General features: G+C 46.6%; 8 protein-coding genes across 8 annotated transcripts; 2 read left to right on the top strand and 6 right to left on the bottom strand.

Moving 5' to 3' along the window:
- Positions 1 to 199: 199 nt before the first annotated feature.
- Positions 200 to 1,462, bottom strand: EYB26_004108 (uncharacterized protein; the record flags this gene model as incomplete). Its single annotated transcript, XM_054263402.1, has 3 exons — positions 200 to 262; positions 319 to 633; positions 695 to 1,462. 3 exons carry the CDS (start codon positions 1,460 to 1,462, stop codon positions 200 to 202), a joined length of 1,146 nt encoding a protein of 381 aa, XP_054119377.1.
- A 641-nt stretch (positions 1,463 to 2,103) lies between these two features.
- EYB26_004107 (uncharacterized protein) lies at positions 2,104 to 2,808 on the bottom strand (the record flags this gene model as incomplete). Its single annotated transcript, XM_054263401.1, has 3 exons — positions 2,104 to 2,242; positions 2,289 to 2,427; positions 2,484 to 2,808. 3 exons carry the CDS (start codon positions 2,806 to 2,808, stop codon positions 2,104 to 2,106), a joined length of 603 nt encoding a protein of 200 aa, XP_054119376.1.
- A 309-nt stretch (positions 2,809 to 3,117) lies between these two features.
- Positions 3,118 to 4,382, top strand: EYB26_004106 (uncharacterized protein; the record flags this gene model as incomplete). Its single annotated transcript, XM_054263400.1, has 2 exons — positions 3,118 to 3,721; positions 3,781 to 4,382. The coding sequence occupies 2 exons, from the start codon at positions 3,118 to 3,120 to the stop codon at positions 4,380 to 4,382; spliced, it is 1,206 nt and encodes a 401-aa protein (XP_054119375.1).
- A 716-nt stretch (positions 4,383 to 5,098) lies between these two features.
- EYB26_004105 (uncharacterized protein) lies at positions 5,099 to 6,393 on the bottom strand (the record flags this gene model as incomplete). Its single annotated transcript, XM_054263399.1, has 3 exons — positions 5,099 to 5,922; positions 5,983 to 6,070; positions 6,130 to 6,393. 3 exons carry the CDS (start codon positions 6,391 to 6,393, stop codon positions 5,099 to 5,101), a joined length of 1,176 nt encoding a protein of 391 aa, XP_054119374.1.
- A 2,106-nt stretch (positions 6,394 to 8,499) lies between these two features.
- EYB26_004104 (uncharacterized protein) lies at positions 8,500 to 13,441 on the bottom strand (the record flags this gene model as incomplete). Its single annotated transcript, XM_054263398.1, has 3 exons — positions 8,500 to 9,155; positions 9,214 to 13,003; positions 13,070 to 13,441. 3 exons carry the CDS (start codon positions 13,439 to 13,441, stop codon positions 8,500 to 8,502), a joined length of 4,818 nt encoding a protein of 1,605 aa, XP_054119373.1.
- A 403-nt stretch (positions 13,442 to 13,844) lies between these two features.
- EYB26_004103 (uncharacterized protein) lies at positions 13,845 to 15,443 on the top strand (the record flags this gene model as incomplete). Its single annotated transcript, XM_054263397.1, has 1 exon — positions 13,845 to 15,443. One exon carries the CDS (start codon positions 13,845 to 13,847, stop codon positions 15,441 to 15,443), a length of 1,599 nt encoding a protein of 532 aa, XP_054119372.1.
- Positions 15,444 to 15,728: 285 nt separating this feature from the next.
- Positions 15,729 to 17,152, bottom strand: EYB26_004102 (uncharacterized protein; the record flags this gene model as incomplete). Its single annotated transcript, XM_054263396.1, has 3 exons — positions 15,729 to 15,818; positions 15,879 to 16,739; positions 16,808 to 17,152. The coding sequence occupies 3 exons, from the start codon at positions 17,150 to 17,152 to the stop codon at positions 15,729 to 15,731; spliced, it is 1,296 nt and encodes a 431-aa protein (XP_054119371.1).
- Positions 17,153 to 18,318: 1,166 nt separating this feature from the next.
- On the bottom strand, positions 18,319 to 23,139 carry EYB26_004101 (uncharacterized protein; the record flags this gene model as incomplete). The annotated part of the gene is made up of 6 exons (XM_054263395.1): positions 18,319 to 18,522; positions 18,593 to 18,873; positions 19,122 to 21,733; positions 21,795 to 22,610; positions 22,675 to 22,974; positions 23,030 to 23,139. The coding sequence occupies 6 exons, from the start codon at positions 23,137 to 23,139 to the stop codon at positions 18,319 to 18,321; spliced, it is 4,323 nt and encodes a 1,440-aa protein (XP_054119370.1).
- Between the last annotated feature and the right edge of the window lie 750 nt (positions 23,140 to 23,889).

Here is a 23,889-nt window from a genome sequence, read left to right as displayed (position 1 = left end):
CACACACCAAATGCAAGAAAAAAAACAATGGGGTATCAAAAGGAGCCCTCGCAGTGCTCCTCCTCAATCAAAAATTGTGAATATATTTCTCTACCGCTTGTCCGAGTATGTGAAATGCCGCTTTGAGAAAACCGACATGTATAGGACTGTCTATCTCAATGGACTCGCTTTTTCAGATCCAATCTACTCGCCCAATTGATTATGCGAACTTGCGATGTATGATCTCAGGGTCCTCGTGCCATTCATCAGCGCTCACCCACATCTAGACCACCAGTTAGTCGGGAACGAAGGCAGGCTAGAGATAGGGATGGTGAATACCTTTCTAAACGTGCTCAAACCTGCCAAAATACCTCCTCCAATCCACGTGGTGTATTTACGCTCTGCAGGCGCTGAAATTCGAATCTTCATATCTTCAACGGCAAGTTTCTTGATCTCCCGCATCAGACGGTCGGGGAAGTTCTTGCATAAGGTTGTGCCTCCAGATAGAACAATATTGAGATAAAGAGCTTTGCGGAGGTCGAGATCGGTACGTGTGATAGCATCCTGTACAATTTGGTGAACTCCAGGATACTCCATACCAATAATCTCGGGATCGAACAGAATTTCAGGAGCACGATAACGTTCTTGGCCAATCTGAAGGTGTCGGTACATGTTAGCGGTTGACAACAATGTCTGGCACGTTCACAGTTCTCACCTTCATTTTATGTCCATCTGGAAGAACGTATTCAATGGTTTTCGACTCGGATTTGTGGTAGCTATTAATCCATTCCTTCTCTTCCTTTTTCGGATCCAATGAAACGTAGCAGACTTTTTCTTTGATCATGCGTACCACCTCCTTCTCAGCACTTGTATGCAGAACATAACCATTCTTCCGTAACAGCAGTTGCATTTGTTCCGTCACATCCCGTCCAGCAACATCAATTCTTCGAATACTGTTTGGCACTGCAAAACCCTCATACACAGGCACCGCATGTGACACACCATCTCCTGAGTCCAAAACCACACCAGTCGTTCGACCCGAAGCATAGAGCGAAAGTACGGCTTGAATTGACGTGTAAAGCGCGGGAATATTAAACGTCTCAAACATTATCTGGGCAGCAATATCTCGGTTCTTCCTTGGATTCAATGGTGGCTCGGTCAAGAGCACTGGGTGTTCTTCAGGCAGTGTCTTCAATTCGCTCTCATACACGTGGTGCCATATTTTCTCCATGTCATCCCAATCGGTGACGATACCGTGCTCTAATGGGTATCGAATCTTCAAAAGTCCTCTCAAATCTTGTGCCTTTTGCCCAATAAAAACATCACCCTCCAGTCCACCTGCCATCACTCGCGGGTGTTTCGGTCGGCCAACGAATGAGGGGAAATAACATGATGGGATTTCTTCGCCAGCGAATCCAGCTCGTATTGTGCCGCTGCCATTATCTATGACGATGGGAACGTTATGTAGGCTTGCGTCGGTCATTCTGGCTGTGTTGGTGGTGTCGAAATTGTTCTCAAAACAAAGATGCGCAGGCGGGACGTGTCAATTCGCGAACGCTGACCGGGCAATGGTCGAGTACGAAAGGGAACGCGCAGACAGAATTATAAATATGATGAAGAAAAAGAGGAGGATAGAAGAAGGGAATAATGAACGTGACGATTCCTGTTGCGGTCGTGAGGACTAAGAAGTTGAATTGATTTATCGTGTCTGTGGAGAAGGAGCCATTCTTCCCCTGTCCGCCTCAACACCGAAAAGGAGCTTGGGCCAACACACAGAACCAGAACTATCGATAGATTTACCCCCAACAACGTTCTTTTCTCAACAACAGTGCTTGCTATTTTGTAGCTGGAAATGTAACAGGGACATTATACCTTAGACTTGTGTTGGAAATTACTCAATATATTAATATAATAAAGCTATACTCTGACAGCCAGGATACAGCCAACGATGCCAATCAGACTCCTTTGTTATCAGGTGCAGTATATGGTGCTTTCCGCTCATACATTCTGTTTAAGACGATGTATAAAGACGCCTACCGCTTTGGTAGAATGCCGAATGGAAGCCAAATGTGTAACCTTTGACAAAAGTGAGCCCGTTGAAGCAATTTCTCGTTCACGGCGGGTTCAATCGAGGAAGCCCAATTCATCCTCCACAACACCGGCTAGGCCTTTGCTGTCCTTGAGTGCGCCACTATTCTTTGGTGGCCAACTCCTTGAAGTACTGCGAAGTTTTTCCGCTTTCTGCACAGAATCCGCAAGTCGGCTGGATTTGTTAGTATCGGGTGTCTGAAGCTTGGAAAATCACTTACTCCAATTTACCGGCGACGGCCCAGCCATTTTTCGCAATCTGTCGAGCAAGTTCTTCTTGATGATTATCTTGAAGTGCTGGATTTGGCACTACCACAAGAGGGACACCGATACGTAGAGCTTCCATGATGGAGCCGGACCCTAATCCAAGGTCAATATGAGAGCGGAGGCTTCGGTGAATCCCCCGAAAGGCTTACCAGCATGACTGAGAATCATTCCTTCGACAACATTCTGAGATGAGTTTGCCTTCGTGGAGCGCATTTCCTGGACGAGTCCATCCTTCTTGAAGCCAAATCCCTGGATATCTAAGCCATATTGGGCAGTGCTTCCCGGAGGGTTGATTTTGGTGAATGTATCAAAAATCGCCTGACCCTCCTTGCCGTACTGAATCAAGAGCGTAGTATATTCATGCTTTTTGAGCGCCTTAAGAAAGGGTTCGTCCAAGACATTCGAGAGTAGAGCATCGAATGGAGCTGTAGCTCCGATAGTGACAAAGCACACTTTGCGTGATACGGTGGTCATATTCGCGACTTGAGCCAATAGTATTTTCAAGTCATCTTCAATAACAGCTGCATGCAATACTGAAATAAGTATGCAGCCCCAATTTAACGATCTGTAATGGATGAATCTGAGGTGAAAGTCCAGGTGGTAGGCCGCTCTGCTTACGTTATGCTCCCTGTCCGACTACGAGCTAAACCACAACGGTATTAGTCTATACTAACCTATAGAGGTTAGTGCACTGGTAGCGCATAATCTTCCCCGATGAGCCAGAAATAATTGTCCGCAACAATCAAGCAACTTAGAAAAGACTCGACGCTGTGCACATCAATCATGGCCGGGACAGCGAAGGCGCTGAGCCGTGCGGCTTTGATGCTCTCACAGAGACAGCATATCAGCGTTCCATCGGTTTTTCATGCGCGCACCACGCGCACCACGCCAACTCGTCTCCAACAGACCACCCGTCGTTTCTCCTCGTCGCCCTTTACCCATCTCCGCAAAGATGCCGACAAGCCACGGGATGCCGAGTCCAATGACTTTGAGAAACTCTCAGAATACTCAATCGAAAATTTCACGGAAGCGGAGAAGTCCATGTACGAATTGATGTCCTCCGAAGAGCGAGCCGTATTCGACGCCGAAAATAAACGCTTGGTTGCGATGTGGAATGACCCAAATTCCCGAAGGGAGACTGAGGATATGATTGAGTACTCAGCGGCAGAAGTTGACAAACAATCGAGAATGCGATTCGAGGACGTTAGAGAGAGGAATCGCGGTTTCTGGGCCGAGGAGGAAGAGGACGAATTCTCGAATGCGGAGGATGGGGATGATACTTTTAATGATGATGAAATCACCTCTATGGCCCACGCAGAGTTGGAACTGCATCGCGAGGTTCGAGAGTATGCTCGTATTGCAGCATGGGATATGCCATTGTTGAGTAGTATGATATCCAGCAGTGCCGCAATGGTGCTCAGTTGCTGACTATGTCGATTCTTGCAGACCTTACCAAGCCATTTGAATTGCCCAAGGAAAACCAAATTCTTCGTTTCCGATACACATCCTACATGGGCGAACAACACCCAGCTGAGCACAAGGTTGTCGTGGAACTCAGTTCCAAGGATCTTGTACCGAAGCATTTGACCGAGCAGCAACGTCTGACCTTCCTTAAACTCGTCGGAACACGCTACAATCCTGACACAGACGTTGTGCGCATGTCTTGCGAAAAATTCTCAGCTCGAGCCCAGAACAAACGTTATCTCGGTGACACCATCAAAAATTTAATCAAAGAGGCCAAAGAAGGCGACTCCTTTGCAGATGTGCCCCTTGACCTCCGCCACCACAAACCAAAGATCCACTATAAATTCCCCGAATCATGGAAAATGACCGAAAACCGAAAGCGTCAACTTCTTGCGGACCGTCAGCTTCGTCTTCTAGGAGAGCAGGAACGTAACACCGTCGTTGATGGCAAGGAATCCATTCTCCATGCTATTCGTACTTTACCAACCCTGAGCCACAATCCCCAGCTCCATGCTGCACAGGAGAAGGGTGCTGTTAAGGAGGCTGCTGCAAGAGGAAAGACCGCCGCAAGGCCGCGAAGATAGGGTGCTTGTCGTTGTCGCTACAAGCTATGTATATTTCATTCATGTACCATACCAATCCGCAATTTAAACATTTAGATAAATCCTCGCGCTCAACCCTCTCGTCCTATACGTCTGTCAAGCTTAGTTCAACCAAGTACGGTCTTGAATCAGGGTCCCACAGGGGTATAGATAAACCGCCATACTCTAATAGTCACAAAGCATTACGTAGTAGGAAAGAAAATTTAAGGAAATGAGGCTCCTATTTTGACGACTTCTTCAACTATCGACCACTACTTCCACGATATCCGATCATCCGCCATCTTCTAGACACGATCAATAGCTAACAACTTCTTCCACCCAACTTCGAGTAATGAAGCCTGCAGCATATAATAAATAAAAACGATTCAACATGAAGAAGAGAAAATTAAAGAGAAGATTCGTTAAATCCTTTTGGTGGTTTTCTTTGCAATCCAAAAGGGCGAAGAAATGAAGAAGATGAAATGAAATGAGAAACATGCACGACATTATGTATAAAAAGACTTTTTTTTTTGGTGGTTTTCGAAAGTTTTTTCGAAGGAAAGGAAAGGAGAGAAAGATAATCAAGAAGGAGGAAAAGAAAAGAAAATCCGAAATCATCATCACTACCTCCATCTCCCTGATTACATTATCCATCATTCGTGTAAACACGATGCCGCCGAAGAGCCTCATGAAGAGATATTAAGGTGTTTAGCAAGCAATCAGATCAGGATCAAGTTGCCATAGCGGTCCTCAGGAAGGGAAGTAGGAAGCAATTCGCTAATGCTGCGGTAGGGAGGCTCATTCGCAGTAAACTTCGCAAGCTCGTTGTTCAAGTTGTCCAAAGTATCGTCAGCAGCTTCGATGTCCCCGTCAATGACCGCAGTGGGCTTGCTGGCCTGGATTACCTTCACTGTTTCTTCTGAAACCGACCGTGGGGTTCCTCCCAAGGAGCTGAAGGAAGAAAATGAGTTGCCTGTAAGCGTCATTGAGGGGATGGAAGAATCGGGAGACGTACTGTAGTCATTGTTAGGACCTCTAGCTTCAAACAAACGGCGAGCACGCATGGGGAGCCGCTCAGTCGGAGTTTGGGGTGCGGGTGCATCATACTTATATCCAAATGATGCGGTACCAATGCGCTCAAAGTCAACAAAACGGTTGGCATTGGGAGGAGTAACGGGGTTCGCGCCACTGTTTTTAGTAGTGCTAGCGATGGGCTCTTTTTTCTTGTCGGCTGCGTGAGGCACCTCTGCTGCCGCAACGTGTGCTCCAGTCACGGTTTCTTCCACATTAGAGCTCTCAGGGGTGGCCAGGATAGGGTTGTCTTTGCCATGGGCGGGAGCGCCATTGCCATTGACAGTCTCGTCGTTGTGCTCGATGGGTTTTAAGACACCGCGAGGCTTACGCCAGTTGTTTTGATTGACTCCAGAGGGTCGAAGAAGACCGGACACGCCATACTTCTTCTGGTACCAGGGTGGAATATCATGCAAGCCACAACGACGGATAATGTCAAGGTCCTGGGGCATGATGTGCTTGTACTGACAACCTAGATGTAAAGGAAAAGTCAGTGAGTACGTATTTTTCAATAATGAATTAAGACACATACCTTGCTGCTCGAACATGCACTCGCCATGGCGAAGCCAGAAGGAACAGTAAATCTTTCTACCGTTGCCATCGACGGGAATGCCAGTTTGCTAATGGAGCCAAGCTAGTGAGCTGAGATTGGGTGGTTAGGGGCAACAGAATTACTGACCTTCTTGTCGTTGAAGCGACCTTTACCCTTGCCATTGAGAGAAGCAAAGCGATCATCCTTGCCCTCAGAGATACTGTTGACGACGTATATGGCACCACGACTGGGGACCTTTCCGACGCTAGTCATGCCTCCAGTGTCAGCCATACCCAAGTTGCGAGAGACGCCAGGGATGGTGAAGTCAGCGGGAAGCTCATCGAGAGCGATGAGAGGGACAATGGTGTCATTCTCGCGAACGAGGAAGAACTGAGGACGAATTTCAGACATGATTGTGCTTTGAAATTTCTCGACTGAGTTGAAATTGAGAGAAAAATGTGGTTCTGAAGTGGTCAACGAAGAGAAGATATGAGACAAGATTTGAGCTTGAGAGATTGGGAATTGAGAGTTGGATTGTGCGATTCGAAACCAGAGTCTTGTCCACTATATGGTGTTTTGTCGAGCAGCACCTCTGTATAGCTATCTGGAAAAGAGAAGAGCGAATGAGGCTATCCCAAGTGAAAAATGATGAGGCTTTTCAGGGAAGAAGCAGTGAGGTATAGTGTGAAGTGAACAGAAATTTAGACGGTTGTGAGAAGAGATGAAAAGATGAAAAAGTATGAAAGGAAAGGTGGGAAAGGCAAGCTTTAAATACTCCTCATTATACAGAAAAACCCTTGATCTGGGGAAAGATGAGTCGTTTTTACAAATAAAAAAGCCAGGGAGGTTGGGAACGAGGGAGGGGAGAAGAGAAAGAAGAGGTCATAAGAGCTGGAGGCTGTCTCAGAAAGGCGGCGACCGAAGAGGAAGTATATGGCCAGGAGCGGGTCGCAAACGAGGTCAGTTTGACCGAATTGATAGCTGCTGAAGACTGATAACAAAGAGAGAAAAGAATCTAGGTGGAAGAACCCGATTTGTTGGAACTCTGATTGGATCAGTCCGAAAGGGGTCAAGATGAGACCGATTTCCCAATTGGGAAACCGTTGACATCGAGCCATCTAGAGCCTCAACCCATGATATCCACAGCAAACGGATATTTCCCAGCCACCAGCACAATATGAGCAAATTTACCGGGCAACTGACAGCTCTTGAAACATTTTTAGCTTTGGAGCTTCTTCTTGACTGTCTTTCTTTGTCCAGTTCGTTGACATCTGACACGTGCCATACTCTCGAAGCCCATTTTTCTACCGGAATTTGCCGGTCTTCTCTATTGTATCATATTGAAACATAACCCTATGGCTCATATGACCATAGATAGAGACGATTTACTGGGCAGAGGACTGAGGGGTGGCTGGGTTTCAAGAAGATGGCCGTTTGACTGAGCTACGCCCGGTTCGTGGTTTTTGAGATCGAGACTTGACTAGATGCTCAGGAACATTGTCCAGCCAACAACTGCTCACGAGAGTCAAATACTTATCTGCGTATTACATGAAAAGAGATTTGATATGTCAGCCGATGCAAGATCCATCGATCGAGCTCGTTGGCAAGTTGAAGCTCAGGGTCGCTGACGGGAAGTCTTTGAAGAAGAAGAACGAGAGGCTATTTGTCCTGGATATCCTGAAGACCAGTAGAAGTTGAGAGGTCGCCATCACAGATATTATCTTATTCTTCATTGATGGTCAGACATCAAGCATTATTATTTGTAGGAACAATGGAGGCTCTGTACAGATGGAATTGGGGAGTATCCACTGTCCACCGATACATAAATATCAAAGAAGATAACGCAACTTATCAGAATGTAGCTAATCCATTTCTATACTTATGAATATCAAAGAAAAGAAATAAGCCTAACATTTCACTTAAGAAGATAGAATAGGATGAGATTAAATTAAGGTTATGTTTTCCCATGGTTATTGTTCTGCAGTAAGTATGCACACGTGGGAAGCTCCACATTGGAAGATCACTTTAGTTTCATTGTTGCATTCTTCTGAAGACCTGTGCCTGACACTATCTTTATTCTACTATTCATTATCGACAAGTTGTATAGGATTACCTTAGAGAAGGAATCACTTTCTCTAATGCAACGGTTATTGCAATCAATTAAAATACTAAAAGTCTCAGAATATCAAAGCTACTACATTTGCCCTCCTGTGGCGTATTAGCTTCAATCAGTAGAGTACTACGAATGTAACTGGGGGTAACCATGTAGCGACATAGTCTAGCGGCATTTCATTACTATACAAAGTCGAAATAATTCAAGACATCCGAGATGATCCTCTTCAACTCCTACACGATAAAAAAATCCCTCTCGCTTGATACTGTACAAAAATCCGGTTGCTGTAAACGAAAATCAACTAGCCGCCGCCCTAACGATGCTAAACTCGGACATGCATCTTGCTAAAGAAAAATTCCGCAAACCAATTCATGCTCCGGTAATGAGAAAATCAAGAGTCACAGTCAGTTCCGATGACGCTCTACGGCGGAGGTAGAGGCCGGGGGCTGTCTGAAGCCATTGGACGGAAGCAGAGAGTATGATGAGGGCCCAGGTTGCGAAGGCGCATTTAGAGGTATATTAGAACTGGACGAGGGGATAGAATAGTTCTGGAGATAAGGATTCGAAAGGGTATTACTGGCTAAACGTGGAGGATACCCGAGATGGGAAGCAGGAGCACCAGAACCTCTACCGTTCTGGAAAATGGAATGGCTGGCGTCAAGTTGAGAATGCATAGGACGTGCAGCGGAGGTGGGTCGATTCGGGTCAGCCTTTGCTCTCTTCCTTTTGGCGAGATCTCCCTTGACGTTATAAAGATAGTGCCTGGCAGAATCCACAAGCCATTTAGGCTCAGTGCTCTGCCTCAGAGATTGTAGCATGGATAATATTTGCTCTTCCGAATTGAGATGAGGACAGACTCGCGAATAGCCAAGATGAGCTATACCACAAAGACCGCAGTGTTCAACACCGGCGAGCTTCAATGGACAGTAGCCGACAGGATGCATCTGATTGCAGGCAAGGCAAGGAAGCAATCGATCTACAGGTCTATTGGGAAGACCTGCATTGCCATTTTGAGGGTCCGGCGTGAGTTTGTTGGGATTGACACGTCTAAATGGGCGAGCTACAGGAATATAAAATTAGTGCAATGCCACTGGCTACTAGTCTTGCAAGTTACTTACCTTTGACCGTCTTGGTTTGCTCAAGTTCAAGCAAGGCGTGCTCATCATCATCACTCTCAGATGAATCTCCCTTGGCGTGGAACTCAGTGTCGCTCTCAGGCTGCACCTTGGCTCGTTTTGTGCCTCCAGGAGATAGTTGCTCATCTTCCCTATCTTTAGCAGAGTAGTTCACCACAGCTCTCTTCCGTTTTCCTCTTCCAAGTGCTTGTGCATCTGCCAAAGCTTCCTCATCCACTGCCTTTTGTCGTTCGGCAAGAATCTTTTCCCACAAATTGGTATTAACCGGGGTAGCGGCCTCAGAATCACCCAATCGATCCTCAAGTGCCGCGTTATCATTCGCCCACACTCGAGCAAAACTGAATTGAGACTCTGCGGATGCGTCATTTCCAACCTGAGTATTCTCAGCTTGGCTACGGTCAAGCAGTTTTTCGACGGACTCCGCATCATAATGAACGTCTCCTGTGGTATCATCTTCAAAAAGCGCCTCGGCACCGTGCCTGAGAATGGATTCCAAGTCCAGTCCTTCGTCTTCATCTGCATCCATTTTCTCAATGAGAACATGATCAAGGGCCATCTTCTTTTTACCTATCTGCATAATCTTTTCCTCGGCGCTCTCACGAGTCATGAGCTGGAAGACGAGGACTTTCTTTTGCTGGCCGATACGATGAGCGCGAGATAATGCTTGAATATCCTGATGCGGATTGAAATCAGGATCCATAATAATGACGGTATCTGCTGTTGCAAGATTGATACCCACACCACCAGATCTCGTCGATAAAAGGAAAGCGAAGTACTTAGAATCGGGTGCATTGTAGGCATCAATCTGCTTCTGTTTTTCGTGAGCGCCCATGGAACCATCGAGACGGCAATAGAGCAGTCCAAGACCGTCCAGGAAATCTTCAACAATATCTAGATTATCTAGAAATTGACTGAAGAGAAGAACTCGGTGGCCTCGTTCTTTGAGTCTTGGCAGCAATAGCTCAAGCAGCTGAAGTTTGCCTGAAGCTTCCACAAGATTCCTATGTGACAAGGTGGGATTCGAAATACGCTCTTCAATCTGTCTGCTGTATACAAAGGGGTGACACAGGCATTTGCGCAACTGCATCAAAATGTTGCTCAAGCTGTGACGTTCATTCTGCTTGTTCTGTGCGTCTTGATTGCTTTGAAAGATTGACTTGATCAACTTGCTATTCTTTGCCAAAATCGACTTGTAAAGCTTCTTCTGCACAACAGACATTGTAACAGGGATAATGATTTGTGCCATCGGTGGAAGGAATGTAAGAACTTGTGCCTTTGTACGGCGTAGGAAAAAAGGACGAATCTTTGCATGCAGTTCGGGAACATTTTCTTTGGTCAAAGTCTCATATTCTGCGGCTAGGTCTTGAGCGTTTTGGGTCGGATCGCAGAATTGAATGAGATTAAAAAGCTCGCGGATGTTGTTCTGCAGCGGCGTGCCCGTCAATAGTACCTTGAATGGGATGTTGATACTAGACAGAGACGAATACAAAAGGTTTCTGTCGTTTTTCAATCGCTGACCTTCGTCCACCACCAGGCCAGCCCAAGGAATACCTGCTAAAACCCTTCGAGCTTTGTCGTCAACCATGGTTTCATAAGATGTCACTAGTACGTGGGCCCTGAGATCCCGAGCATTCTTGGGAAACATCTCGTAGTCATGTGCAAGTTTCCGCGCTACAGCGCTGCCGTAGTATGTGACGACGCGAAGCGAAGGTGCCCACTTCTTGACCTCTCGACGCCAATTTGGACAAGTCGAGTTCGGTACGACAATCAAGAAAGGCCAGCACTTATGATCTTCAATCAATGTCGAGAGAAAAGAAATGATCTGAATTGTTTTGCCCAGTCCCATTTCATCGGCGAGGATAGCATTTTGTCCTTGATACCACTTGTAGTATAGCCAGTTGAGACCATCTAATTGGTAATCCATGATTTTGCCTCCAGTCAAACAACTAGGCTGAGCCTTTTTCACCAACGTTTTGAAGTCTTGTCCTCGAACAATTTCAAGGTGTTTTTTTAGAGAAGAACCTTTGGGCACCTTGACATAGTCTTTCAAGACCCAATCGTCATACGCAGCTTTGAAGTCATTCCAACGTTCTGTTTCGGTTGACGAAGGAACGGTTTCCCAAACGGCATCCTCATAAAGTAAACCTTTGTACTTGACATAGGCTTCCTTGACATCCCTCACCCTCGCAAGATCGATTTCCTTTGAATGTGCGCTAGCAATGTTCGTGTACTTGACGTCGAATACAATATCAATCCTTAAATAATCTTCTGGGATGGCATCCTCAGTCGTCATTTGAGGTTTCAGGCCTTTGGGCGACTTGAGGAACGCTTTTCGCATATGGTGTGAAGCGACTCCCCAAATCCAGGAACCTTCCATCCACGTAGTGCGATTGTACGACTTCTTCTTCCACTTGACTAAATATTCTTTCTCAGTCTCTTTCATGTCCTTTGCCGTGTATCCAGGAATGTATGCATCGGCATCGACCGGTCGCCAGCCAACAAGACCTTCAATCTCTCCATGAGCTGAAATGCAAGTATGGCATTGCCATTTTCTGGAGTATTCTTTGAGCCGTATAGTTGCCGGGTCAGTATCTGGCTCTGGGCTGTCCGTGTCTGTATCCTCCGGATTCGGGTCGGATCTTGGGGGTAGTTCCTTAATATGATACGCTCTCTGACAGTTGACACACCGGAACATGATGTTATCGACATTGTTGATCAGATCATCGTTCACTGTTGTGATTGGGTCCTCCCCACCGTTACTTTCACGCTGTTGTTGTTCTTGCTTGGGGTTGAGTCGCTGTCGAAACGGCCGACATGCTGGGTTTTCTTTATTGCAAGCGGTGCAATGGCCTAGATGTGGAGCAGTTGCATCCTTCTTTTGAGCGGTTCCCACACAGCGACGACACTGCAGTACGAAGTGATCCCAGCCGACCTTTGTGACCAAGTGCTCTCGTTGACTTCGCGGACCTAAACAAGCTTTATGATATGCGTTCGTGCAACCCTGACAAAACACAAGCGGACCTTTCTCGCGATCATCTCCATGAATATCGCAGCTATCACATACTTGTCGATGACGTTGTCTGAAGGGGTCATCACTAGAAAGTCGATGAAATTTCTCCTTGGCTCCTGCAAATCTCTTGTCAGACTGTGAAGCTTCTTCCACTTCCGAGATGTCATCCTCTAGCCTCTCTCTGAAATTGTTTCTATGAGCTTGAGCGGTCCTTGTTGAGAATCGCACACCGCGCTTGCGTGATTGCGAATCATTATCTTCGTATTGATGTTCCCGTATGCGTTTGGTTGTGCGCTGGGCAGCTTGTCTACCTGAGCGTCGCCTTTTCAGTAGCGCTGTGGATGTCGAAGTCCCGAGGACATCATCACTTGACATCTCGTCATTTGAATAGAATACAGACCGAGATATTCTAGGCCTGGAGGCTCTGAGCGATCGCCGTACTGGCCGGCTGTCTGAGTCTTCCTCGTCTGTGACATCGCCGTACTTATTACGGGGTTTGTGACGTCTCGAACCTGGCGGCCGGCCGCGTCGGCGCTTTACTGAGCTGACTACCACAATTTCGTCTTCGTCTTCTTCTTCTTCTTCTTCCTCACGCCCTCCTTCAGATGGCTGAAATTCTTCTGAGCCATATTTTGCATAACTCCCTGATACACAATCGTCGATGGAGTCCTTGGCTCTTTTCACTTTTGGTGGGCCGTTCTGCTTGAAGTTCGCGATGGCTTCGGGACCATTTTCTAATGTCTTCACGAAAGCCTCTTTCAACTGTAATGACATGACGAGTTAGACGGTGCTAAAAAAGAGAAATTATACAAAACACTCCAAACTCACCCATTCCTTCTCCGATGTCGCAAGCTCCACCTCATAAAGCACGTTACCACCGACGCGCTTATGTCCCCAAATCCGCCAAGCTGTAAAATGACCGGGTAAGAACTTATAGCCTTCCGCATTTGACGGTAATGGAGGAACTTCAACAGCGAAGGTCCGAGGCTTCTTCGTCTTAGAGGCAGCTTGTACGCCGGGTGTTTCCGAATTTGCTGATATTGAAGGTATAACGGAGGCCGAAGTAGCGGATCGGGTGACGAATTTTCGCACAGAACCAATTGCTGAATCGCCAACCGAGGAGAATCGTTGTAGCAAATCAGCGACCAGCTCATCTGCGTCCTCAGACTCGGACGAAAAGTCCCTTGATGACGCAAGCATGCTCGCGATCGATCATACTATGGATATTTGGCAGGGTATAAGTTCTGATGAAGGTAAGATCAGTAGACAATTGAGTCTACTGCAAATCTTGTGAATCTCGCAGCATCGCGGCCAACCGAGGTGAGGTTTATGTGAAAAAAGAAGATTTAACTATTGATTTGTTGGATTGGAAAAAGACGTAACTATACCAAATATTACTCCGTAACTACCAATTAACGCGAACGTGAAACGCGCCTCGGAAGATTGTTGATCCGGTTATTCCGTGGACTTTTGCATGTTCCTATTGGCCACTTGCAACAAAATTATTTTTTTAGAGCTTGGAAAAATATTCACTTCATCATTCTCACATGCTCATGAGCTTTTTTCTGTTTGTCTTTCTTTACCTTTCTGAGGTAGCGGTGCGATGATTACCACTTTAAGTCAAAGATCCTTGAATTTATGTCATAGAATCAACCCCGTTGGCGAACTCCTATTACGGAAACATCACCTATCAGGAATCCGATATGCATCACTGACTTCAAACATCGCACGCGCAGCAAGAAAGTCCGCCGCTATAGATTCATTGAGAGATAAATATAGCCGCCCTTCAAGGGATGACAGACGTCCTGGTACTTCATCCTTTGGAGAAACCCGAGACAACAGACGTTCAGCTCCTTCATCGTTTCGAGAAAGACCAACCCCGTCAGACAGATTTCGTCGTCCATCCTTTGATCGTGGTGGAGACTTCAGAGACAACAGACGCAATAACGATGACGCCGTGAAGCACGACATTTCTCATAGATGGGAAGGCAGAGGGAGAAACTCCAAAGCCAGTGATTCATCTAGTAAAAAAACCGGCAAAGGCGCTAATAATGTCAAACGCAGACGAGGCAAGCAGCACGAGCCCACCGACGCAGTCCCGGAACGAGTAAAGGCCCACGTAACCGTGCCCGAGACGATACCCTATACGACTCCAGCATCCGAGTTTATATATGGATTATCGGCGGTCGAGGCAGCTTTGCGATGCACGCGCCGCAAGTTATACATGCTATACATATATCAAGCGGCTGGGGAGGAACTTAGTCCTGAGAGGATTGCTTTGCGCAAGTTGGCACTCGCACGAGGAATACATGTCAAGATGGCGTTTGCTGGCTGGGACAGAATCATGGATAAAATGAGCACTGGCCGTCCTCACAACGGCCTTATTCTGGAAGCGTCGCCTATGCCGCAAGTCCCGGTTACTAGTTTGCAGTCCGTTCCTTCGCCTACAGATGAATACTTTGACGTTGGTCTGGATAAGCAGTCTGTCGAGGAAGCTGAGGTGAATGGCTCAAGTAATCGCATTGCTCGCGTGGAACGATTTGAGGAAGTCGCCAAGTCTCGATATCCTTTGGTCATCCTTCTCGACGGGATTCTCGACCCTGGAAATATGGGCGCTGTCATTCGGTCTGCATACTATCTGGGTGTCGACGCACTCGTCCTGACAGGCCGCAACTCCGCGCCCCTGACACCAGTCACAATCAAAGCAAGTGCAGGCGCTGCCGAAAATATGACAATACTGAAAGCCAACAATGAAGTCGACTTCATCCGCCGATCCCGCGAAAACGGTTGGCGCTTTTATGCTGCTGATTCCCCCGAGAACGTCGCCGATTTGGCCGCGACTCATGGCACATTGGCCGATGACACAACATCTATTGCCTCCAATAATACAAATCAAAGTGCAAATCTGTTGACAACCGCGCCAACCGTCCTCATGCTCGGCAACGAAGGAACGGGTCTATTACCTCGCATCAAAGCTCAAGCGGATGGCTTTGTCTCCATCCCTGGAGCTCGTATCCGTCCCGATATGGGAATTAATGATGCTGCTCGTGTCGATAGTCTGAATGTTAGTGTTGCAGCGGCGTTGTTGATGGAGATGTTGATGCGGGTTCCTCTTCGGGTTGCGAGTGCTGTGCCGGTCACGTCGGCTGGTTCGACCAAGGCTACAACAGAGACTCCTCCAAGATCTTTCGATTTCAACTAGATTATCTATGGTCTTGTACGATATTTCACACAATTTGTATTCTACGACCGCATGAAGTGTATATTACGGGATTCTACCTTGCATATAGCTCGCCGCGATTCTTTGGGCATATCATAATAATAATATCAATAACCTCATTACCGATTGGTCAGAAAGCACTAGGAGTACACATGTGTCGGAGAACCGCAAGCATAAGACATTCTAGGAACCTTTCGCGGGTATGCTTTAACCAGAACAAATTCATAATCATGATCTCGTCGTTGACTTGTCGTTGCTATCTTTCAGTCAAGAAGAGGAGGAGGAGGAGGAGGATGAAGAAGCATCAGGATCGGCCTTTGCAGCAGCACCGAAGCGGGTGTTACCAACGTCGAAGACCTACCGATGTATGTTAGCCTTTGTTCTTTTCTACAAATACTGGATTAATCAAAAACATACCGCATAAAGGCCCTTCAACCAGGTGTCACCTAGAATATCAAATGGGTTGGTGCCACGAGACTGAATACCACCATAGACGTAACCGTTACCGGCGTCGGCGAAACCGAGCGCCGATTTGTGAACAGCAATCTGGGAGCCACCAACAGCAAAAGTAACAGTAGGAAGCTTATCAGTGGGGGTGTTACTTGGGAAAATGTATCCTTGCTGGGTGCTGTCATACTTGGAGCCTGGGATGGCATCGTAAATTGTCTTGAGGGTGTTATCGTCAATAAGGGCCAAAGTGGTACCAGTGTCAGCAATAGCGGTATTGGCAGAGCGGTTAATAGTCTTGCCGTTCACAGTAGCAGATGTCGACTGGAAGGTCCAAAAGCCCTGGTTGTTGTCGACATCGGCGTAGGCGATCTGGTTACCGGTGGCGTTGAGAGTATCCTGGTCAATGTAGCCAAATGTGTAGAAGGTGTTGTCGGTCTTGGCAGTGGCCTCACCGAGATGAGCTGTGAATAGCTGTGCATTTGATGGGAGCAGGTTCTGGGAGATCAAGTTTTGCATTGGTGTCTGAACAGCTTGAGGCTGGACGGTATTGATGCTGCCCCAAGCCAAGCCGAGAAGACCATCTCCCTCTGATTGTTGGAATTGAGAAGACAAGTTCTTGGCTATCTCAATAGCTTGGTTCTTGACCTCAATGCCGCCGAGGTTGAGAGTATCAGTACCGACATCACCAGAAGCTGAAGAGCCATCCCCGTAGGAGATCTGCCACTTCTGCCCAGATGAAGAGTTCCAGGAGCTCGACTTGGATGGGTCGAAGATTGTGTGACCTGATCCAGAGGACTGGGTGCTCGAGGGCAACTCAGTGGACCATACCTAATATTGTCAGTAAGCTATTCCACCACTAATATACTATGTCTTTGATAGACGTGTCGTGTACGTACCCACAAATCTGCGGAGCCAGAATCAAAGTCCAGCTTCAAGGTCTGAGCTGGAGTACCAATGCCGACTTGAGCAAGGTACATGGTATCATTCTGAACATCGTCCGCGGGAACATCGCCTGCCTGGCCGTTTACTTTCTTCTGCAAGGTCCGGTGGATGCGGACACGACCACCAACGGTCTTCTGGCCGGCAGTGGTGAATTTGCCTTGCTGGTGGACATGGGATACGTGAAAGTATGGGCCATCGAGGGTGGTGTCGAATCCATACTTACGGAGAAGGTGGACGTATGATTTGGTACCGTTGCGCTTGTACTTGGGGTTCAAGAGAACTCTGACTTTGCTCGTCATGGTGGGCAGTAGATAGTAGTTTTGTATGGTGTAATACTAGATGAAGAATTGGATTCTGCGTAGTGAGAGTGAGTTGAAGATGATTGAGTTGAAAATGGAAGAATTGTGAGGTGAATGTGAAGAAGAGTAGGGAGGAGAAAGGGGAAAGAAGGATGGGGGATGAGGTTTATATGAGCAGGTGGAAAGCGCAGTAAGCACTTGACTCGAGTTGACGCACGGAAAGAAGGTGGGTTGGACCCGAGTGTAGCTGTCTGTTCACAACAAGCTACTCGCCATCACACAATCCCTTCGCGATGCTTATTTCTTGCAGCCTGTCGTCATCATTCGCGCTATTAGCAACATCTCAAACGCCACTAGCAGCAACCTTATCAGTCGACGGCGTCAGCGTCAGCCAACGACAGGGGTCGAGGGCTGTGCTTGAAGGTTGATCAGTTTCACTGCTCACGGTGTTATTCGTCACTATTATTTATTGATCTCAAAGATTAGTCGCAAGATTCGTGGCACGGGTGTAGATCCATCGACCGAAACAACCTATTAGTTGCCTAGATCTTAGCATCATCTTACTGAGACTATGTCTATGTAGCAGGCTAGTCATCGTGGAGACTAGTGACCACGGACCAGTGATCACCAAGGATCGAGATGACAATGGAGATGTCGAGATGTTGTTGTGGCTTTAGAGTCATTTGGCTGCAGCAAAATGACGGAATTAGGGGTCACGCCACACCTGATCAGTAATAGCGGGACGGACTACTGTATCATGATGTAGCATTCTGTATTTTTAAGGCAATTACATCAATGGTGTACAGGGGTCTCCAAGCCACGATGCGCCTGGGAAGCCAATCAGTACCTTGAACATGGATACTTTGTCAATCTACGAAGACCAGATTGAGAGATCGGCAATGAAATACATGCATCAATGGAATCAAGCAATACAGGAACAATACTCCAAACAAGCTTCTATCTATGGATTAGCGGCCCGCTGTGGGGTAACCTACCAACCTTATTAGTGCATAGGTAAATTACCGTAATAATACATTCTTATCAAGCCCACCAGCGCCACAGTGCAAGGTAGTTGAAAACGTGAGTGGGTAAGATTCATCAACGTTGCGCAGAGCTGGTTCTGGATATGCGAGAGCATCTCGAAGAGACGCCATTTGATGGTAGGACTAGATAGCAGTAGGGCTATGATCAATACACAGGGCTGCAACCAGCGTGTGGCCTTTCTTTTTTCGGAATTTTTTGGTCTTGCCTACATCCCGCAATTCTTGGTCTGCCTTTGCCCATGTCTCAACTAGCGTCCGTCGTTGGCGGACTTCATAATCACCATCACGATCGGGAATATTGGCTGCTTCACGGGGAACCCATCTTTCCTGGGTAGAGTAATAGATGACATTAGATGTCACACTCGGATGTTGAAAAGGATCAAAATTCAAGTCCTACTGTAACAAACAATAACCAACCTTTAGCGTCTTCGTTGGCCTCGTCAGGCGTGATGTCTCCGTTGGGATCCAGGCGTATCTCGGGCGGAACGCCGCCTGGCCAGTGGAAGGGTGATGCCATGGAAGTGTGTAGGAATTGGTCAAGAAAACTCAGCAAATGTTCAATCAGCAAAGCATAGCAAGCCAGAGCGGATGTCAAAATTGTTGTAATAAATTTTCGCTTATTTACAGTAAAAGTCGGACCTGTGAATTCTCGCTTCCAGTTAGTTTTGCCGAGTTGACCTAAGTAAAGATGTGTCAAGTATGGATAGTTACATGTGTACGTACTGTGCCTTCTTCGACTGTATAATCCAAGGAACTTCAAAGTAGACAATATCATCCACAAGGAGCCAAATGTGCTTTGCTAGTTTCCTGGTCAATTATCCCAAAGCTACAAGTCTTGTTATAGCATCTCTGGGTTAACAGAAGCCTTTACCCTAAGCCAGTCTTCCACGTTCACTCCTCCACACCTACAGACATATCATACTTACCCCTACTGTCGCCTTGCACCAGCTTGTGGCTTTGCATCTGCTTTAAATTCTCCCAAGTCTCTTTCCATCTATCAGACTTAAAGGTGCCCCAGTGTCGCTCTTTATTAGCCGCTTCTGCTGCATATATGAGTGGAGACTTATCCTCCAGGTCTCTTTCATCTAAGCCGTCGATATTATATTTTTGCAAAACGCAAATCAGCTCCTCGCTTATTGAACCATGTATTGCTCCGTGATGCAAGATGCTCTTGGCGCTTTTATCCTTCATGTTCAGGTCTACACCATATTCTTTCAGGAGTTCCAAGACCTCAACCTCGACTATCCAGTTGTGCATTGTTACATGAGCTAAGGTTTGGCCACGATTGTCCGTCCAGAGCGGATCAGCACCATGTTGTAATAAAAGATGACAGATGTTTGTCCGATCTCCAAGCTTGAATGATCGCAGATAGATACTCAGAGGCGAGTCTCCGTTCATGTCGATGCCGTTCACATTTACACCATGATCTAGTAGAACGGTGATCATGTATACGCGGAAGCATAGATGAGATTGTAGGTGATGATGCAAAAGAGTCCTACCTTGCTTGTCTGTAGCAAGGCAGAGACTTGGTGCAGTGTTCTTGTAGCAATCCAAGATCGATTTAACCAATTCATATTTATTGGCACGCACGGCATAGTGAAGCGCAGTCAGTCCCTCTGCATCTTCAATGGTAATGGAACAACCAGCATCGAGAAATCGAGTAACAGCACCCAAATTACCTGCCTTACAGGCGAAGTGCAACGCGGTCTGACCCTTTTTGTTACGTTTAAGAGGATCGGCTCCCTTCTGAAGTAGTTGGGCAACAATGGTTTCCGAATAGGGCTCCCCATAGAAAATAGACATGGTATGCAGAGGAGAGTCCAAATGAACATTTTGGATATTCACATCAATATCCGTCCTTGAAAGAAGCATCTTGATAACTCCCAGACGTATTTCATCGATGAACTGGTATACTTCATCTGCATGCTCATCTTCATACTCAGAGATGGCAGGTTTGAAACTTTCAACTTCCCAGCCAACGTCTGTCCATGCATCTTCATATTGGTCGCTTAGTAGACCTCTGCGGAGTGCAATATGGAGAGGCGTGTCACCCTCAGAACAGCGTACATTTGGATTGGCTCCCTTGTCCAAGAGGTATTCGGTCATGGTAATATCGCCGGCACAAACTGCAAAATGTAGCGGAGTTAGGCCGGCTGCATCTTGGATATTGGTTTCTATCCTCTCAAGAGGTTGGTCGAACGCTTGGAAAGATCGTCCAGCTTTAGTGGGTTCGCTCCAGCGCTTCCTTGCAATGCCAAAATTGATGTCAACACCAGCCTCAAGAAATAATTGCACGATTTTTCGATTTCCATTTCGAACTGCGTAGTGAAGCGGAGTCATATTTTCGATATCGCATAAAGTTGGACAAACCCCATGTGACAAAAGCATGCCTACTAAGCGAGCGCTTTCATCTTTAGTGGCAAGTATTGCAAGATGCAATGCGTTCTGATTCTTCCAATTAACGGCCTGGATCGCAGTATCGTAACATAGAAGCTCTTCAATTGACGCAATGTTCACACTGTCCGCCGCTGTCAAGAAGGGTGTCCACCCATCGTTGTCCACAACATCCAAATGCGCGCCGTTCCTTACTAGAAGCTGTATCAACTGCCTATCTCCTTGACCCGCAGCATAGTGCAGGGCTGTCGTACCGTTTTTATCAGCTACGTTGATGTTAAACCCTCCTCTTATTAGCAATTCAACGGTAAGCGCCTGCACGTTCCGCGTGGCCCAATGCAGCGCAGTCTGACCTTTGTTGTCGGCGGCATCATGATAACCAGGATCTTGCAAGAGTTCATCGGCTTTGTCTTCTAATCCAAACCACGCAGCAAGATGTAGACCAGATACCCCTTCTTGAGCTGTTAATGTACGGCTTCGGGAAGCTCGACGAAGGGACAAGACCTGTGCTGCGCTGGCGAGCGCCGAGTCGCATTGAAAGAATCTATCTACCAGATCCTTCACCTCCGAGTAAGCTTCCTTTGCATGGTATCCCCAATATCGCGCAGCATACTCGTAGACCGGGTTTCCTTCTAACCTGTCTCTATACTCCTCCCAATCCTCACAGGGGCCAGTGGCGAACTGTTCAAAGGAGAGGTACGTGAGAGAAACCATGGCTATATTTCGATGCGCCTCCGGAAACCAAATCTTCCATGTTCGTTCAAAGTATTCCTGCGTGGTGTAGTGGATCAATCTGATAATGCCACTTTTCTCGTCGACTGCTACCAAGCCAGCGCACACAGATATCATATATTGCATGTCGGAGAGATTGTCTTCATCAAGATAAGGCAAACCAATCTCCACAGCAACGGCGTAAAGAAGCTCGTTTATTTTCAATTGTCTCTTCGCACAGGTAATCCATGCCAAGATATTTTTGGCAAAGTCTCTCTTCTCCGTTCCCTGTTGCTCAATTCGCTCCATTGCATCTTTGTATGCGTAATCATACGCATCTGATCCAGTATGTAGTTTTCTCAGTGCAGTCCGTATGGCCTTTGGTGAACTCTTTCCTCTCAAAGAATTGAGATGCAATTTTGCGAGGAGAAACCTGATTAGAAATTAGCTTATAGTCAGAGGGGGACAGGAGTCAGTCTGGTAGCATGACTCACATTCCATCAACAGATTCAGTGATTGTAGTGATAATCTCGTTTATTAGGTCTTGATTCTGCAATAAAAACGATGGGAAAGTTGATAAATGACTCCTAAGATATCTCTTCACATCTTTGGTATGCGCGCGAATCTCCAACCATGTCTTCCGATCAAATTCTGCCATAATCTCCGGAATGTGTCTTGAGGTGGCCAAGAAGCTTATATTGCATTCTGCTTGAAGGGTAAATATTTCATGCAGAAGTTCCTTGCACAGCCCAGAATCGCCACATTCATCCAGAGCGTCTACTATAATGAAAGCCGTCGAGAGTTCAGCGGCCATGGATCGTAGGCATGAGGATAGGTCATCAGTCCTTGGCCGCGTGTTCCTCTCTCTATGGTTTTTATACATATCAAGGACTGTTTTTGGTAATTCTGGCCGTCTCTGGATAAGTTGCTTCAACAAACTCGCGAGTAAATCTTGAATACTCGAGTCAGAAGCAGACTGGAAATTGCAATATATGTACGCAATCCCGACATTAAACTCGGCGCCAAATTTCTGCTCCAGATGGTCGATTATAATCGATGCAAGTGTCGTTTTACCAGCTCCCGGAATACCTAGACAAAACAGCGTTTGTTGCATGGTGCTCAACCATGATTTGAACTCGTCTCTCTTCAATACCCATTGGCCCGTACCCTCTGCTCGTTGACTAAGATTGTCGTTTTGTCGTGCTGTGTAGTCAGTTGCTGTCAGCCATTCAAGAATAACTTGTTTCTGTTTGTCTGCTTGCTGTTGGCACAGTCGGTCCACGCCCTCTTTCACCGCAAGTATAACATTGCTATCCATTATCAGTAATCTGTCTATGATGAACAATCACGCGCAAAAAGAGGGGGTTACAGTACCCATTCAGTGTCGCAATCACATTACTGAATAAAATCATGTATGAATCGATTCTTTTTCTAAAATCATTGATCTTCGACTGGTCCCACTGTAGCCTTTTCCAGACACGCCGGGTCTTTTTACCAAGAGTGCCTTTATCATGACCCAGCTCCTGGTACTCGTCAAGCATGTCTTCTAGCTCCCTAAAGACTTCATGACATGCTTGGCTGATCTGGGATATTGAGGCTTTCTGCCGGGGGTTCAAGCCTTCTTCAGATTCGATGTCGTCGATATCTTGGAGAACGACTCCTAACTTTTTGACACTGGTTGCGACAACTTAGTAATATCCATGGTCCCCATTGAGGCGTGGCTACTTACTCTTCAGAAATTTCTGTAAACTCAATGGGAGCCCGGACAAATCGTTTTCGAACGCGATTCGTCAACTCTAGAAGAGACACAAAGTCCCCCGCGCTGTATCCAAAACTCATTTTTGCTTTGCGAGTTCTTTACGTGCAGGTTTTGCTTCGGTATCTTTCTAGGTTTGATTCAGGGCTCTGGCCGATGTCCCATTCAAGAGCAAGGAGCCGATGAAAGCCGTGGGGAACTCTAGTACTAGATTGAAGTCGTGACAAGGCTGGCGGCTAAAGAGGCTGAGTGAAAGCCTCATTCTAGTAAGCCAGACAGAACAGAACCAATGGTATTGGCAACTGCTTGGCATCCTCTGTAAATAAATGTTCTCATAATTCAAGAGAGAAAATTTGAAGACGTTCCTAAAACTTGCCTACATGGAAGGTTCCCGTGTCATGACCATCAAGATACTACGATCTTTTCAATAGACGTGACCTCCACTTCTATGCTCTGTGGCTTGTCTGCCCTACCTAGGTACCCAAAAAATCAGTTCTTCGTCCTTTAATTATGTATGTATAGAGCATTACACCCACCTTGTAGAAATTCTACTACCCGACTGTATGCTTCCAGTTCCTTACCGGCGGTGGACGAAAGAATGAGCACATCCTATGACCTGATGCACTTGATAGATTCTTCTATTCATAACATCTGAACGAGACAGCAGTGACTCGGCAACTTGAATTCAAATGCTTGAATAAGGAAAAATCTTCGTGGATCGTCGGGACTATGACTTGCCCCTTATCGCGCTAGAGTTAGATGAAATAGTCCTTCTGCGATTTCGATAGGATAAATGTAATTATACCTAAGTGGATAGTTAAGTAATTAATATT

Source organism: Talaromyces marneffei, chromosome 3, assembly GCF_009556855.1.
Source record: "Talaromyces marneffei chromosome 3, complete sequence".
Lineage (NCBI taxonomy): Eukaryota > Fungi > Ascomycota > Eurotiomycetes > Eurotiales > Trichocomaceae > Talaromyces > Talaromyces marneffei.
This window is presented reverse-complemented; position numbering and strand designations above follow the sequence as displayed.